Here is a 17,507-nt window from a genome sequence, read left to right as displayed (position 1 = left end):
ACACACACACACACACACACACACACACACACACACACACACACACATCTGAGGCTTCCTTTTTTGGCCTAAGCCAAGAATCATTTAGAATAAATGTTATCTGAAGTTAGTCAAACAAGAGAGCTGCCCATATATTTTTGTTTTTCCTTTTAAATATATTTTATTTCTTTTCATCTTATTACCAACTAAGGCTACTAAAATTTCCCATCCATGCTTTAATGCTAATACGTTGCCTATCACTTTTGGTATTTAACTTTCAGATAATTTTAGAATTAGATCATTTTAGAATACACATGACAAAGATTTTTAGGAGAATATAGAGCAGTTTACAGAGTCAAAACAGTAGAAAGCATATACACAGAGAAGTAGCAGAAGATAATAATATTAAATTAGAGCCAGATTGTAGGAGCTATGTACTTTGATATTTATTAGGTAGATGATAAAAAGCTATCGAGTTTATTTTCAGTAGGGAATGTGATTTGAAATTTTAACTCCACTCTCAGTTAAATCACAAGACAGAATATTTTATTTATACATTTTTTCTGCTGAAACCCATGGTTTTCTAGGTTTTGATGAATTATATTTTTGAATTTAATTAGCAAGTCTACAATGCATCTATGTGTCAAAGACAAATGCTTCTAAAGTGTTTTTGCTAATTATTTTTCCATCTTCAATTGAGTAACAAAGACCTTTCTAATATACAATTTATTTTTTGTCATTTGCAAAGTGTATTCATTTAGTTTGGTTTGTTTTGCCTGATTAATTTTGACTGATAGCTGGTTTGTTTTCTATTCCAGGTTGTGGAGACTAATTTGGTTGCTTTTGACTGTCACTGGATCATTATAAATGAGGTAAATCTGATTAAACTTTATTGTTAACTCTGTGTCCTCTTTTCACATATATAGTTATAGCATTTCCAATGGCCTTGAATTTTTCAGAGGAAACAGAACATGAAGTAAACATTGAGCTTATTGAGTGAATGCTGTTTAACAAAAATAGAATGAACAGTTTTTAAAAATGATAAAGGCATTTATATGAATCAAATAAGTGGAAAAAATCTTTCTCACTGAGTATCTCTTAGCTCTTTCTGTTGGCTCATACTGCCTGCTCAAGGAGATCATCTTTATAAAAAGTACAGTTCTACTTTGTAAGCAAAGTTAACTCCTCCCAGTGGAGTGCTTGTGTTCCATTTATATTTTAATGTTGTTTCTAGAACTGTTATGTCCACCCTCCTTATATGAGTATTAAAAAGTTCAGCATATGAATATGAATAAACAGAGAACAGATTTTTCCCTTTTCATAAGGAAGTACAACTGTTTTCAAATCTGTAGACTTGTCAAATTCTTGTGAAAGTCTTTTGATTTTGCAAAGATAATACATAGGATTAAAAATATATTACAACTTAAAAGCCCTGTAGAATAACATTGTTCCATTAGCACCTGCCAGTCAGAAATGGAAGAAACAATGAGCAGATCAGTAATGGACAAGTAATGTGATCATGTAGATTTTTCCTCAACAAGACTTAGCACTTGGTTTTACCTATTATTTATGAATAAAAATAAGGCACTATTTATCATACTAAATAGAGAATTCTAGAATAATAAGGTTTTTTTTAGGGACAAAATAGTATTTTTGGATAGGAATCCTGGTTTTATAGTCAGCAAGACAGGTTCAATCCTGGCTATAAAACTTGGTAGCTGTTATACCATGGATATCAGCTTCCTGTGCCTCAGTTTATTCATTTGCACAAGTATAATAACAGTTATTTTGCAGGTTTATAATAAAAGTTAAATGAGGTATTATCAGGTGCTCTTAACAGTGCTGGAAAATGACACACTCAAGAACGGAACTGCAATAATGATCATAACACTTTAAACTTCAGAGATCATTCTCTCATATGTTATTTTATGGAATACTAAACCATATTCTATGAAGTACTGAGGGAATGAGGTCCATAGAGAAAAAATGACTTTCCTTTGTTTACACAGCAAAGTAAAAATACTTTCCGGTTTCAAGTTGTTTCTCCTACACTAGACTTCATTGATGGAATGACCCTTTTTAGTTCAGAATAAAGACACTGAAAACATTTTACAAATCTGCCAAACTTTAGTTTTCTATGAATTTTAACTGTATTTCTCATGTAAAAATAAGATAGTTTTTTCTGATATTTCCTCAGGCAATACATATATGGAGATCTGCTTTTCAATAAAGTTTGATGCCTTCTAAGTTTCTAGTATGTCTTAATTTTTCAGGTAGAATTACTAAACGTTGAGCTAGAGGGAAAGACAAAGCAAAGGAAATTTGACAAACCTCCATAACTTTTCAAATTAAATATTTTCATATCAATTTTTCTTCAAGGAAACTAAATTTCAAGGAAATTAATTTATCAAATATTACACAATTATTAGTGATGATAATGGGATTTAAAATAAGTCTTTTTCAGTGTGAAGCTTTGGTTGGTTTTGTTTTGTTTGCTTTTTGTTTTGTTTTTGGCTTTTAAGTTCAGGGGTATATGTGCAAGTTTGTATGTAGGTAAACTCGTGTCATGGAGGTTTATTGTACAGGTTATTTTTTCACCCAGGCATTAAGCCTTAGTACTCATTTTTCCTGGTCCTTTCCATCTTCCTACTCTCTGCCCTTCAGTAGGGCATGTGTGTTGTTCCCCTTGTTGTGTCCATGTGTTTTCATCATTTAGCTCTCACTTGTAAGTGAGAAAATGAGGTATTTGGTGTTCCAAATAGTTCCTGTTCCTCCATTAGTTTGCTAGGGATGATGGCTTCCAGTGCCATTCATGTTTCTGCAAAGGACATGATATTCTTTTTTGTGATTGCACAGTATTCCATGATGTATGTATACCACATTTTCTTTATCCAGTCTACTATTGATTGGTATTAATGTAGATTTCATGTCATTACTATTGTGAATTGTAATGCAATGAACCCATAGGCATGTATGTGTCTTTATGATAGAACAATTTATATTCATTTGGGCATATACCTAATAATGGGATTGTTGGGTGAAATGGTAGTTCTGCTTTTAGGCCATTGAGGAAATCACCAAACTGTTTTCCACAATGGTTTACACTCCCATCAGCAATGTATAAGCATTCCTTTTCCTTCACAACCATGCCAGCATCTGTTATTTTTTGACTTTTTAATAATTGCCATTATGACTGGTGTGAGGTGATATCTCATAGCGGTTTTGATTTACATTTCTCTAATGATCAGTGATGTTGAGCCTTCTTTCTTATGATTATTGGTCACCTGTATGTATTATTTTGAAAAGTGTTCATGTCCTTTGCCCACTTTTAAATGGGGTTGTTTGGTTTTGCTTTAACTTTGCTTAATTTTCTTATAGAATTTAAGGAATAGACCTTGTCAGATGCATAGTTTGCAAAAATGTTCTCCTATTCTGTAGGTTGTTCACTCTGATGAGTTTCTTTTGCTGTGCATAAGCTGTTTAGCTGAATTTGATTCCATTTGTCAATTTTTGCTTTTGTTGCAATTGCTTCTGTCATCTTTGTCATAAAATCTTTGCCCATTTCTATGTATTGCCTAGGTTGTCGGACAGGGTTTTTATAGTTATGGGTTTGACATTTAAGATTTTAATCCATCTCGAGTTAATTTTTATATGTGGTATAAGAAAGGGATCCAGTTTCAATCTTCTGCATGTGGCTAGCCAGTTATCCCAGCACCATTTACTGAATAGTGCATCCTTTCCCCATTTGTTTTTTCTCAGCTTTGTCAAAAATCAGATGGTTATAGATATGCTGCCTTATATCTGGGCAATCTGTTCTGCTGCATTCATCTATGTGTCTGTTTTTGTACCACTATCATGCTGTTTTGTTTAGTGTAATCCCTGTATTATAGTTTGAAGTCGGGTAGCATAATGTCTCCAGCTTTGTTCTTTTCACTTAGGATTTTGTTTTTTGATAATTATTTTTATGGTTTACATCTTGGAAATTTCCTCTACTTTAGTTATAACCTGATGGGAGCTATTTATTCACTAGCTTTTTTTTTGTTTTATTTTCTAGATTTTTTTAAAAAAGATTCTTCTAATCTTTTGTTTTTATTTCACATCCTGAGTCAGACATGGGATAGATTACATAGATATCCTGATGAGAAACCAACTACAGCCATTTTACCTATTCATGTCAATCGAGCTGACTAGAAACATAAAGTGACTTCTTACCTCCTTAGAGACATGGATTAAGCTAGAGGAATTGATGCTTACAAATGGCCATTAGCGTCTATTGGTTGATAAGATTACCAAAGAAACCCCTTAATTATTTTTTTCATATCCAATTTAATGTGAAAGCATACCCTGAACTTAAAAGTTTGAACTGAAGTAGAGCTTCCAAGAACACCATGGTCACTTACCCACTGTTTAAAGCTCAATTTGTACTTTGGAAGAAATGACCTCTTCATAATTATATAGGTGTAGCCTGAATAGCATGTATTTCATTGGTAATAAATAGTATGGAAAGAAGAATAAAAATTAATATTTTATTGTATTTTTCATAAGCATTATGATTCATATTGTTAAACTTATATTTTATTTCATAAAATATTGGTAATGAAAATATTGTCATTAAATGGATATACCATAATTTGGGCCACTATTTCGCAAAATAAAACATCCATATAAACAAAGCAATCTAATAACTGGTAAATAACTCAACAAATGTTAGAAGCCTAGAAGATGATTAAGGAGACCTCAATTCTTTTCTCATCCTTCAAACCTAGGTTTTTTACTGTAAATTGTCTAATAAAACTTCACCATAACCATGACTGAAACCTTTATCTGTTTCTTATCTGCAGCCCTACTTTCTTATCTCCCAGCAGAGGTATAATTTCTTTTTGGCAAGTCACATTACCTAACTTCTTAAAAATACAACAGCCCATAACATTTATGTTACATTGGTTAATACTTTTGTCTGAACAAGGTTAAAACTCAGATAATGAGCAAATATTTTCTGTATTTTCACCTCTACAAAAAAAAAAAAAAATTATTGTCCAGTTTATCCAAAATCAACACTCTTACTTTCAAACTATTCCATTCACCCACCTTATTATCTCATTCATCCACTTTATTCTGAAATGTGCCTCAGAAAATGACTTTTACACTTTTCTTGCACACTTTTCATTTACATACTTGTTTATACAAATTTATAATGGATGAATTATAATTATCCCTAGTTTCTATAAAAGAAAAAAACGTGGATTTTTCAAAATTGCTAGAAAGCTAAGAAACCTAAATGTAATAATAAAAAATCCCTCAAAATATGCAAAAGCCCATTTTGGCTGAACATGGAGAACATGAATCGGTCTAGTTTTGTTTGTGTAGCTATTTTTTGTTGCTAATTTTAAAAGGGATTGCAGACATTGATTTAATCTTATTGCATCAATAGTTTTTTAAGGAGGGAATATAAATCAAAGTTGGCATTGTGCATCATGATACAAATTGATGTAGAAACTTGAAAACAATATATTTTTTTCATTTGCATTAAGTGTGCTATAATAATGAGAGGCTGTGCTAACTCATATGGTGTAATCAATCATATGTTAGTACTTGGTAATAGTATTTATCTTCTCCACATAATCAGTGGATCCAGTACAGAACAGCCTTTCCATACAAGTATTGTCATCCCTTTAGGGCCCTGAAGCAGATGGCCTAACACTTTACTTAAGTTTTACAAAAGTTAGAAATTCAGATAGGAAGATGTGCACTGTTTAGGGCTGCAAGAAGTTCAACGCTTCATGTACCCTTCCATTGCCTGATAATATTGAATATGACCTTTGTTGTCTTGATGTGATTCTACTAGCTTTTTGGTTTTTACTTAATTTGAATAGTTTAGGACATAATTCTCTGTTAATCACACCCGAGTATTACCTTTAAGAAGAAAGTTGTTGGTTTGGGTTTGGTGTTGGTTTGGGTTTGGTGGTTTTTTTTTTTTTTTTTGTATTAGAGTTTCATTCTTGTTGCCCAGGCTGGAGTGCAATGGTGTGATCTCGGCTTACTGCAACCTCTTCCTTCTAGATTCAAGCGATTCTCATGCCTCAGTCTCCTGAGTAGCTAGGATTACAGGCATGTGCCACCACTCCTGGCTAATTTTTGTATTTTTAGTAGAAACAGGGTTTCACCATGTTGGACAGGCTGGTCTCAAACTCCTGACCTCAGGTGATCTGTCTGCTTCAGCCTACCAAAGTGCTGGGATTGCAGGCATGAGCCACCATGCCCAGCAGGTTTGGGAGGTTTTGTTGTTTTGAGATTTTAAAAACCTACATGTGTAATGGATGTTTTTTATTTTTTCTAGTTTAATGATGAATTGAACTGCTCACTTCTAAGCTTTCAAGTAGAAAGTTACCATTCTGCTTCTCTTCCTGTTGATATATAGCCTTTAGTTGGTTTTGTTCCATTTTTCAACATTTGCTTAATTGAGTCATATTAATGTTAAATTTTATGGAAGCATCAAAGGGTCATCTTTGCTAGAATATGAAAAATATAAACAAGAAAAAAATACACCACATAGTAGATGGCTTAATCTCAATACTAAAATCTGTCTTATTTAGAATTGTTTAACATTTTAAAGAATTCTGGTATCTAGAATTAAAATTTCAGTTATCAGTCTTTAGAAGATGATAAAATCTTACCTTTCATTTATTAATTAGATTTTATATTATCAACATTTATTGAATACCTACTATGAGCCAGAATATTTGTTAGATGCTAAGAGGCATAAGAATGGGAAAAAGGAAACTATTCCTCTGAAGTAGATTTTTTAGTCTAAATTAGCATCTAACCTAATGGATTTTGAGAGTCTTTTCTTCCCCACAATCTTATTAATTTAAATCTAAAGCTGATATACTACAAAAATTCAGGAATGATTCACTTCTCCTAACAGATTTCTTCTGGGAAATGGCTGTTTCTAGATAGGGTTGTATCCCCAGAAGATATTTTAGCATTCTTTTTTCTTCCTTGGATCTTTCACAGTTCAGCATTCAATCTATATTCAATTATTAAAGCAAAGTGAATAAGAATATTTTGCTGGACATATTGACTTTGATTCTTAGTAGTTTTTAAGTAACCTTTACTCCTAAATAAGTAAAATAGAAAAGTTAACTCACTAAAAAATATTTAATCATTTTTATTGATTCTACTTTTATAAATTAATTCTACTTTTATAAATATACTCAATAAAATAAAGAATATAAGAAGGAAAATAATTTTATAATCTGGGTTCTTTAAATTACTTAAAGCTCAGGAACACTATGTATCTTTTAAAAGATTAAGCTATTTTGTGGTGCTGGGGGCTGAGGAGAGTGAGTGCTTTTTTGGTAAACTAGTTCTTCACATGATTATTTTTAAAAATCTGGCAGTTTAAACATTTAAAAAAAATCAAAGCATTAGAATAATGTGGATCCTAGTAGATTGTATAACAGGTTCATATTTTAATACACAAGTTTATTTCTGGATTTTTTTCCATTTAAATGGATCGCTTTATAGATTATACGATCACTTGTCTTTCAGTGTTTATATAACATTGCATCTGCCACTCTTGAAATGCCCCTTCCTAAATGCACAAGTAAAGTTCTGTAAATATGAAATAGCTGCCTAATCAAGTTTTCATATCACTGTTAAACTGTTTTTGAGATCAGATGTCAAGACTAAAATTGCAAGTGAATTTTTTGAGACAGACTGTCTGTTAATTACATTCAGAATGGCAGATTCTTTCTTCCCAGAAAATTACTTTCTCTTTCCTTCCTCAAATAATAATAGGCAAAATATAGTCAATTCAAATTGACATTTCTTCAAATATATTTCAGTTGTTTAGGTGCCCAAGAACTTCATCTTTGGAAACCTGTAAAAGGTAATCAGCCCTTTTCCTTTTCTGTGGGTTTGAAAAATGTCCTCTTAAAGCCTTCGGCTCATGATAGATGACTTCATCATTCCCTACAGAATCATCAGGAAATTAAATGCTGAAATAATGTATCTTTATAGTTTTAATTTCTACCTTTCATAAATATTAATCTAAATAATTCCTGTTAGGAAATATGGGCTTGTACAACTTCTTCAGAGACTGTTTCTTTTTATGACATTTATAAATTCATCCCATAAACAGAGTATTGTGAATGAAGAGCTTCAAGTCTTCCTGAATCTTTGTTTATAAACTGAGAATAAAGAGCATATGATTCAGAGTATCATCTTTTAGCAGAAAATGAGATAATAAAGTAATTAGTATTTTGCTTAACATATAGTAGATACTTATTAAATGTAAATTTTTATCCGGTATGCTGATTTGTAATTCATTATGAGTGGGATAGATAGAGATGGTGCTGTTTGATAAAAATGTTGATAAATCTTAATATTGCTAAAGCAAAGATGACCATATATGTAAGAAAACTTAGTTAATATTATGAGAAAAGTGGTTCAGTTTTTCACTGCCTTTCAAGTGAAAGTTCCTGTCTGTATCATTTGGAATTAAAAAAAATTGAAAGACATTGAATAGCAATATTCATATTAATTAACTTTAAAATATGTCTGGTTAAAAAGCCAGAGCTTCAAATGGAGTTGACAGGACACCATTTAATCCTACTTTGTGAATAGGTTACATAGAATTTAAAAGTGACCTGCTTTTTGCCAGACAAAGTTTCTGGTGGCCAGTGAAATGACACAGACTAAAGGGAAAAGACAGCATTTTAAACTGAGAAAAACCATTTTTATGGCACCTTAAGGATTGATTAAATGCCCAGAAATCCAGGATATTACACTAGATCTAGCTGATGGCAGGCATTATTTTATTTTCAGAAAAATCTATACTTCATAAAGGTCATAAATAAAAGATGATTTTTTAATCTAACATATGCTACAAGAAATAATAATGTGTAATTAATCTGGTAAGGATAAAAAGAAAATTTACACCTGTGAATTATCTTTTTTCTCTATCATTTTTCTGTAATAACTTCTTAGATCAAACATCTCACTGCAGCTCAAAACTTATTTTGTGTCCAATCTTTTATTTCTGTTGCCATAAGAATTGATTGAAACCAATAGTATGTTAATTACAAAGACTTCCTTGGTTTAAAATGTTCCAAATGAACGCTATTAAGCACAAACTTCTCTAGTAAAGACTACCTTAAAACTAAAATTTGTTTTGATCATTTTTTTCTAATTCCATTTAGAACAGATAAAATTTGTTTAGATAAAATTCATTTAGATAAAGAGCGCTGGGTTTCTCCCTCATCCCATCCTGATTCAGACTGTATTAAACAACAGAATTTTTCATCTATTCCTTACCAAGAAAAACGCACAAGTTAATATCAATAACCCTAATAAATTATTAGAAAAACTCCATATATATCCTCTTGCTCTACTTGCCTCAATTAAAAGCCAAATTTTTCATTGCTAATTATGTGTGTGTGTGGGTGTGTCTGTGCATGCATGCATGCTCATGTGCATATGTATAACTCTTACATGGCAACTACCTTCCTAGATACTCAAAATAATAGGTATTTGAAAATCACTAATTAATAATGAACTATAATAGCAACTTACTTTGTGACCTTTTTAAACGTTTTGACCACACCTATGTTTCTAAAATGTTCAACATTATAAATTACAAACTTATTATTAATAACCATATCTAAATCAATTGCTCCATTTAGAATTGTTTAGGCACTAATGTATATAATTTAAAGCAAATACAAATGAATTGATCATTTTAACGAAAATGTTGCTTTCATTTAGATGTGCACTAAATATTAAGCTTTATGAGTTGTATTGGACTCAGAATATATTATAGTAACAGGATCCCTAACATTTACAGATAACTCATAATAGGTTTGCGTTTTGTTACAGTATTAAAGTATCTCTAATTCTTCCACCTCTTATCTTATAGGAAATAAACGATGTGGATGTACAGGAACTTGTAAGAAGGTCAATTGGAAGGTTAACAATTATTCGGCAGACATTTCCAGTTCCCCAGAATATAAGTCAGCGGTGTTTCCGTGGCAACCATCGAATATCTTCAACATTGTGTGATCCAAAGGATCCATTTGCTCAAAATATGGAGGTATATTATAAATGCCAGCGTATTTCTTCCAGGGTGCTTTGTTGGGAAATTTTAAGGAGAGCTTTATGAGTTGCATTGGATTCGGAATTATGCATGTTATTTCTGAACAATTCTCCTCCTCCAGCAATTTCCTAATTCTGATGGGAAGAAAGTGCTAAGAATTTACATTTTTGCTCCTTTTGATCTCACTATAGAAAAATTTCCACTTGTTTAATAAAAATATAATAAGTAGGGGTTATTTTCTTCTAAACAAGTAGATACATAATATTTCTCATGGGTGAATTTGTAATTGTTACTGCTGATTCCAAACTCTAAATTATTAAGCTAATAAATGTGCTTGACTTTGCTGGCATAAGAAGGACATAGATATTTATTCTTTCTAAAAAGATTAGTCTCCAGTTTGAATAAGTGAAACAACAAGAAAAAAAGTTAGAAATCACAAAAGTGCTGTAGCATTGTATGGTCATATCCAACTCAGAGGATATAGCTGAAACTTTCAACATCCAGAATACAACAAAGAATTTGAAAGATAAAAATAAAATCTATGAACAGCAAAACAGAGACCACCAAGTCCCTGTAGCTTACTCATAAGAATGCCCTTCAAATACTTACTTGAAGCCTATTTCTTTTTCTTAAGAAAAAGCCTATCTGATTTTTTTTTCACCTTGCACTAGAGATCTCAATATGTCAATTTGAAGTGGGTGTTACACAAAACAAGCACACTGGACAACAGCAGGGAGCCTTAAGGAGCCCTCTCAAGGCAAGAGACAGGGGAAAAAATCAATCAGATAAACTAACTCATATATCCTGTCAGTATAGGACTCTTCCTGCAAAAACAAATCTGTGCCATAAAACAACTCCTAAAGGTATCACTCCATTGTAATCCTAGCATATAAGTTAATATTTAAACAATAACCCTGAGATATCAGCAAATATTAAAGTCATGGCCAATTTTAGAAGTCAGCAAAACCTAATATATTTTAGAAACCTGTTCTTTAAAATATTTACTATAGGGAACATTTTTGTACTTCGATATTTTCAGTTTTAATAGTTTGGAAATATAACCTTAGGAAAACTAGTTCCTCTCTAATAATACTAGATAAATAAGATGATCTCTATCATTAGTCACCCTTGAATTAAAAAAAAAATGATTTACCATTTATCCAACCATTTCTTCTAATTATTATCATGGTAGTGAGTGGACTGGCTCCAGGATCATTGCCCTGCTACTTTCTGTTCCCTACTAGATTTTAAGGTCCTTTAAAACAGGTCCTTTCCATGGCCAGGTGCAGTAGCTACACCTGTAATCTCTGCAATCTTGGAGGCTAGGGTGGAGAATTGCTTGAACCCAGAAGTTTGAGACCAGTCTTGGCAGCATGACAAAACCACATCTCTGCAATAATAATAATAATAAATATAAAAATGTAGCCGAGTATGGTGGTACATGCCTGTAGTCCCAGCTACTCAGCAGACTGAGGTGGGAGAAGAATCACCTGAGCCCTAGAGGTCGAGGCTGCAGTGAGCCAAGATTGTGCTACTATAGTCCCACCTGGGTGTCAAAGTGAATCCCTGTCTCAACATAAATAGTTCCCTTCAAGAACGCAGCATCATAAGTACCTATAACATGCTTCTCTACCATTTCCTCCATCATACATACCACAGTGCTTTGGATCTGTGTGAATATACACTTTTGAATGTAATAAAGGAGAAAGCAAAAGTCAAAGTAAGTCCTCTGAAGCCTTAACAACGTCTCTTTAAATTTCAGTTCCACCCTTATGTATATGTATGTTAGTTCATTCTCACACTATAAAGTACAGGAAAGAGGCTTAATTGACTCACAGTTCCTCAGGGCTGGGAAGTCTCAGGAAACTTACATTTATGGTGAAAGGAGAAGCAAACACATCCTTCCTCACATGGCAGCAGGAAAGAGAAGGGCTGAACAAAAGTGGGGAAAGCCCCTTATAAAACCTTCAGATCGCATAAGAACTCACTACTATCATGAGAATAGCATGCAGATAATCACCCCCATGATTCAATTACCTCCCACTAGGTCCCTCTTATGATATGTGGGAATTATTGGAACTACAATTCAAGATGAGATTTTGATGGGTACACAGCCAAACTGTGTCAATATGCTTGTAATGGCCCATGTTTGCATTTTAACTGGTCATAAATATAATTGATATGAAAATGATAGAATTCTAAATAGAAAAAATAAATGAAATAATTTTGATTTAGAAAATTATAAAATATTAAAAGTTGTTTTTGTCGAAAGAAGTATCAGGAAATGAAGTACAAACTTAAGAAAAATTATTGACTGTGTCATTTAGGGAAAGCAGAAATTATTTTACAGCATGTTTACCTATCAATATAATCTTTCTATTTCAGCTGATGAGGACTTCCATATCTGGGAACACATATTTTATTTATGTCTATATTCCTAATCTTACCCGAAACAATAAAGCTGTATGAGAAGCACCACCTTCCTTCTGACCCATACCTTCTTCTTGGTCCTGTCAAACCCACAGATAGAAGAAAACTACCTTTGCTTTGAGGATTTGTTATATATTAACACCCCTCTTATGTGTGATAAAATTTAATCTCTGGACTGTTACCTATTTTAATATACATAGAGAAGTAAAATTTAGAAAAAACAGCAAATAAATTTTATAAGTTTTTTAATTAGTGCCCAAAAGACTAAAACCCAGGATTAGCTGAAGTTGAAAAATAAATACTAAAGAACAACTTTTAGCTAGAAAACAATGTTTTTAGCAACATATGTAAGAAGCAGGAAATGATCCATTTACTGCTTGGTGGAATTAATGTTAGTTTGGCTGCTAATGGAGAAAAAACAGAAACATTCTAATACTTCTGCTTCTGTTTTCTCCATCTAAGAAAAATTGTCTTCAAATTGAAAAGGTTAGAGTAAAATTCATTTTAAAAAATAGTAATCCACTGGTTTAGAAGGAGCAGGGAGATAGCAAGAGTAGGCCCACTGCTTTGAATTAAGCTTGCCAAATATTGCCCAGAGTAGCCAATCAGTCAGCATGGGTGATCAAAATATGATAGCTCAGAAATACTGGAGAAACACTTAGGAAGAGGACCAAGGTACAGGAGATTGGTGTATTGTCCCAATTTTTGAAAGAAAGGAAAAAAGCTTCTCACAGAGTTTGGCATATTAAATGTTACTGTTTGGATAAACTGTAGAATAAATGGTTTAAATAAATGGTTTGGAGTACTTCAGATAAGACGATAGGGGTTCGTTAAAAACAGGCACTGCCAAATTAAGCCCTTATTTATAGTTTTTTTTTTTAGATTGGGAGAATGTCATAAAGCTATGTGTTGCATGTTGACTTTTATGTGGTGTTTGACAAATTTTTGCATGACATCCTTAGGAAAGATATTGATAAGTCCTGATAGAATGATGACAAACATTTTCACCAAAGGGCTGCTAAAGGCAGAAGATAGTGAATACTCTGACCTCAGACAGAAGGAGAAATAAAGCTCAAAAATATATAAATCTCATTATTATCTTTAAAAGTTATAACATTTCTGTTTCTATACCATTAAAAGTAATACTTCAAATTATTTTACAACTAAACTATTTAGTTGTATTTTTCCAAATCTTCAAACAAAATTGATATCTAAATGAAACAATTAAATCTTAAACAGTATTGATATGACCAGAATATGCCTTAGATGTATTCTGTAGCTTTGAGTACTTCCTGATATCTACAGCCTACCACCAGGAGTTCTTTTGTCCCGAGTTTGAGGATTGCAGCACCAGAGGAACATTCAAACTGCACTGATAAGTATTCTATTCCTGAAATGCAAGGAGCTCTCTATGGTCATTCACAAGATCCTATTTTAGGCCTAGTACTTTTTAAAATGTCTATCACTACATGAATGAAAATGAATAAAACATGCCCATCAAATTTGTAAATGGCATAAAGCTAGAAGAGAAAGCTTACGTTGTATTAATCATGTTCCAAATTGTTAGTGTCGACTGAATAATAAGCCTAAATTTGAAATAGTACAGATAAAATATAAGTTCAAAATCAATTACATGAAGCCTAGATGGAAGAATCCTGGTTTGACAGCTGTTCAAAACCTTTAAGTTGAAGGTAAATTAAGTATGTGTATCATTCAAATCATATTTGCTGTAACCATTTTAATATAATCATGGTCTCTATGTCAGAAGAATTTTGCTAAGATAAAGAAATCTAATGTCTTACAGTATTCTCTCCTAGTCAGATCACATCTGTAATAATGTGTCAATCCTGGATACTAAATTTTTAATAAAAACATTGAAACACAAAAGAAAGACAGAGAAAGAGAACTAAGATGATCAGCCTAGAAACTATGCCAGATGATGAAAACTAAAAGAAAAATATTTCAAACCAAGCCGTAGATGGTGTTAAATATTGAAAGCTCGTAATGTAGAGGAGGTGGGCGTTGGAGGTTTGGTGATGTCAAAGAACAAGTGTAGTGCCAGTAAGTAAGGTGGGAAGAAATGAATGGCCATATGTGAAATACTGAGGTCTATGATTTTAGAGGTGGTATATGTTTCTGCCAGTAAATGGTCATTTGTGTTGGTTGAGGCCAAGTAGAAGTGAAGATTATCAGTATAGAAATTGCAGTGACCTTTTTAAATGATGAGAGATAGTTTGGTATTATTGTGAAAGAGGAGTCAGAGACCTCACAAATAAAAACTGACCAAAAGATCAGTTAATAATGACAGACAAAAGTGATAAGATGTAGTATAGGAAAAAGCATGAAGCTCAAATAATGGAAACTTGCCTGTAAAATAAGTGGCAGATTAGGAGGGGTAATGAAAATCTCAGAGAATATCACCACCACTTCTTGATCCTGCAGTTTGGAATGTGGACAAATGAGAAGATGTAGTCATTTATTGGAAATGCCTGTCACATAACAGGTACAAAGTATTCACCTTTAAGACTAGCATAGATGCTCAAAATACATGCCTCAGGGTATGCAAAAGAGAATGTGCCACAGAAGTGTCAAGTTTGGATAGAACCCAGGTTACCAGATTTTTTATGTTTCAACTTCTGTCAAACATACCTAGCTTTAAAATTAAATTTCCTTTTCTCCTCTTTCCATCCTTTGTCTTCTTTATTTGATAACTGTTTATCAAAAGCCAAGTATGTGCTAGGCTTTAGTCAGTCTAAGGGAAATAAATTAAATTACAGGGAAAAATGAAGGAGAAAATATATAAAGGAGAAAAGGTGTAAAATATACAGATGTAAAGATTCCTTCCCCATCCAGAAGAAATTTATTTTTGTGCAAAAGGGAGATTTTAAAAAAGTATTCTGATGTGTTTTAAAGAGGTATGCACTATGTGTTCTCATAAATAAAAAGAGACTACTCACCATAGTGTAAGATAGGAAAAGAAGATGAGAAGTTGGTAGGGTAGGATTCTCCCAGCATGTAACCTTTGAAACAAATACTGAAAAATGTCAACTAGTTCGACAAAGATAAGGAGATATCAAAGGATGCCACCCCAACAATCTTTTGGGGTGGCATCCTTTGATATCTCCTTACCTAAAAAATACACGTTTACCAAAGGGAAGAGTAAAATAAAGCTAGAGAAGTGAGAGGAACCAAGTTATAGGCAGTGGAACCAGGAGAGGTTAGGAAAGGCCAGGTAATTGTATATTATTTTGATTTCCCTGGACATTTATACTTCCTGTAACGTCTATCTTTTCCTGCTGGGTCTTTATCGCCTAATTCCAACCTGACTGTTGATTCATGGACTAGTGTTAGCTGTAAGTGTCACTCTTCATTTATAGCAGATTTCAGCCATTCTTTTGTAGTCTATCTAGTAATCATTGGGCAAAATGGGAAGTGGCTGGGATGGTAGTGAAAATAGCCAGTCCTGATATTTCCTTATGAAGGACAAACATTGAGTGTTCAATGTCTCTTCAAAAAAGGTCTATAAGTATTATACATGTAAAATGATGCTTAACAAACACAAATGATTGAAGATTTACATGGTATGTAAAAGAAAACTCACAATGCATTGTTAGGAAACTCTTATCAAAAGCTGTGCATAGCATCGGCCTCTATCTCAGTAGCCAAAGCTTAGTACCATTCTGTGATGTGGGTAGACTATTTCAAAAATTTCCTCCATGATTAATTATAATCTGAGGACAGTCCACAATCCCTTGTGTTTTTAGGGAAAACCATAACAATATACTTTTAAAAATCTGAAAAACACAAATGTTTTAAGATGGAATTAATTTTCATCACTACATTGATTTCTCATTTTGTTTATTTTATACTGAGTTTTTCCTTCAGAGGTAATAATATAACATTAATCAGCTTTTATTGACCTAGGATCCCTTTTGGTATTATGTTTTCTGAGTAATTTTTAACTTCTTTGAAAAATAAGTACCTTTGGTGATTAACTGACAATATAAATAGTAGCTCTGACAAGACTTAGTTGTAAGAGTACAATTAACCTTAGAAAAAATTGGCTATAATTTATTTTCCAATCTATTAATTTATTTTACAACCTGTGAATGTAGAAAGAAGCTAATCATGGGTACCTTAGAAGAATGTGTTAATGTAAACACACATTCACAAACAGTTAATAGTTTATGGTATTTGTGAAATCAATGAATTGCAATGCATGTGTATACCTATATAAGCTATAAATGGTTCTGTTATTTCATTATTTCATTACAGCATCTCCATATACACAGACATACACACAGTTGACTGCTTCATTTTATGTATGTATGACACTCATATATAAGATCAAGTTGGTATTTTTCCATTTGAATAACTAGAATGCCACAACTTGACATATTCAGAAAATGTATTATTCAATTTGCCCTACCAATCTTAAGCCCTTAGATTCTTACCTCCTCAGAGAGAAATAAGGACCAATGATTTTCCAAGGCCTGACACTAACAGCCTTATCTCTGTCGAAATTTATCTCTTTCTTTTTTTAATCTTCTCTTTCACACCTAAATAAGCTGAAAAAGCAATTGAGGCATACAGTCAGACAAGACTTCATTCTCAATGACAAAATTGCCCAGAAAATGACAAAAGAAACCTTCCGATTAATAAATAACCCAGCCAACCAGCCATCTACGACATGAACAGCAGCAGCTGAGACAATTGTTTTACTCCTTATTCTTGATGACTGATGTCAATGATTCTAATGATCACTTTCTAATGTCTTTTCAGATTTCAAACCTTTACATATATGACACGGTGCTTCTGCTTGCTAATGCTTTTCATAAGAAGCTGGAGGACCGGAAGTGGCACAGTATGGCAAGTTTGTCATGTATCAGAAAGAACTCGAAGCCCTGGCAGGGTGGGCGCTCAATGTTGGAGACCATCAAGAAGGTAACTTCTTCTTAATTTTTAGGTGAAAAGGGTATGATAAATAATTATTTAACATATT

General features: G+C 32.7%; 1 protein-coding gene across 3 annotated transcripts in view; it reads left to right on the top strand.

Annotated features, from left to right (window-relative positions):
• Positions 1 to 17,507, top strand: part of GRID2 (glutamate ionotropic receptor delta type subunit 2) — a 1,512,615-nt gene that overhangs the window by 928,247 nt on the left and 566,861 nt on the right. For all 3 annotated transcript variants that reach the window (XM_032239845.1, XM_032239843.1, XM_032239844.1), the window contains 3 exons: positions 798 to 851; positions 9,899 to 10,072; positions 17,288 to 17,449. In XM_032239845.1, coding sequence (XP_032095736.1) covers positions 798 to 851; positions 9,899 to 10,072; positions 17,288 to 17,449 — 390 coding nt within the window. The remainder of the gene's footprint in view (positions 1 to 797; positions 852 to 9,898; positions 10,073 to 17,287; positions 17,450 to 17,507) is intronic.

The sequence above is a fragment of the Sapajus apella genome, unplaced genomic scaffold (assembly GCF_009761245.1).
Source record: "Sapajus apella isolate SASKATOON/1434 unplaced genomic scaffold, GSC_monkey_1.0 scaffold45, whole genome shotgun sequence".
In the NCBI taxonomy this organism is placed as follows: domain Eukaryota; kingdom Metazoa; phylum Chordata; class Mammalia; order Primates; family Cebidae; genus Sapajus; species Sapajus apella.
Note: the sequence above shows the minus strand (reverse complement) of the source record. Positions and strands in the feature narration are given on the sequence as shown.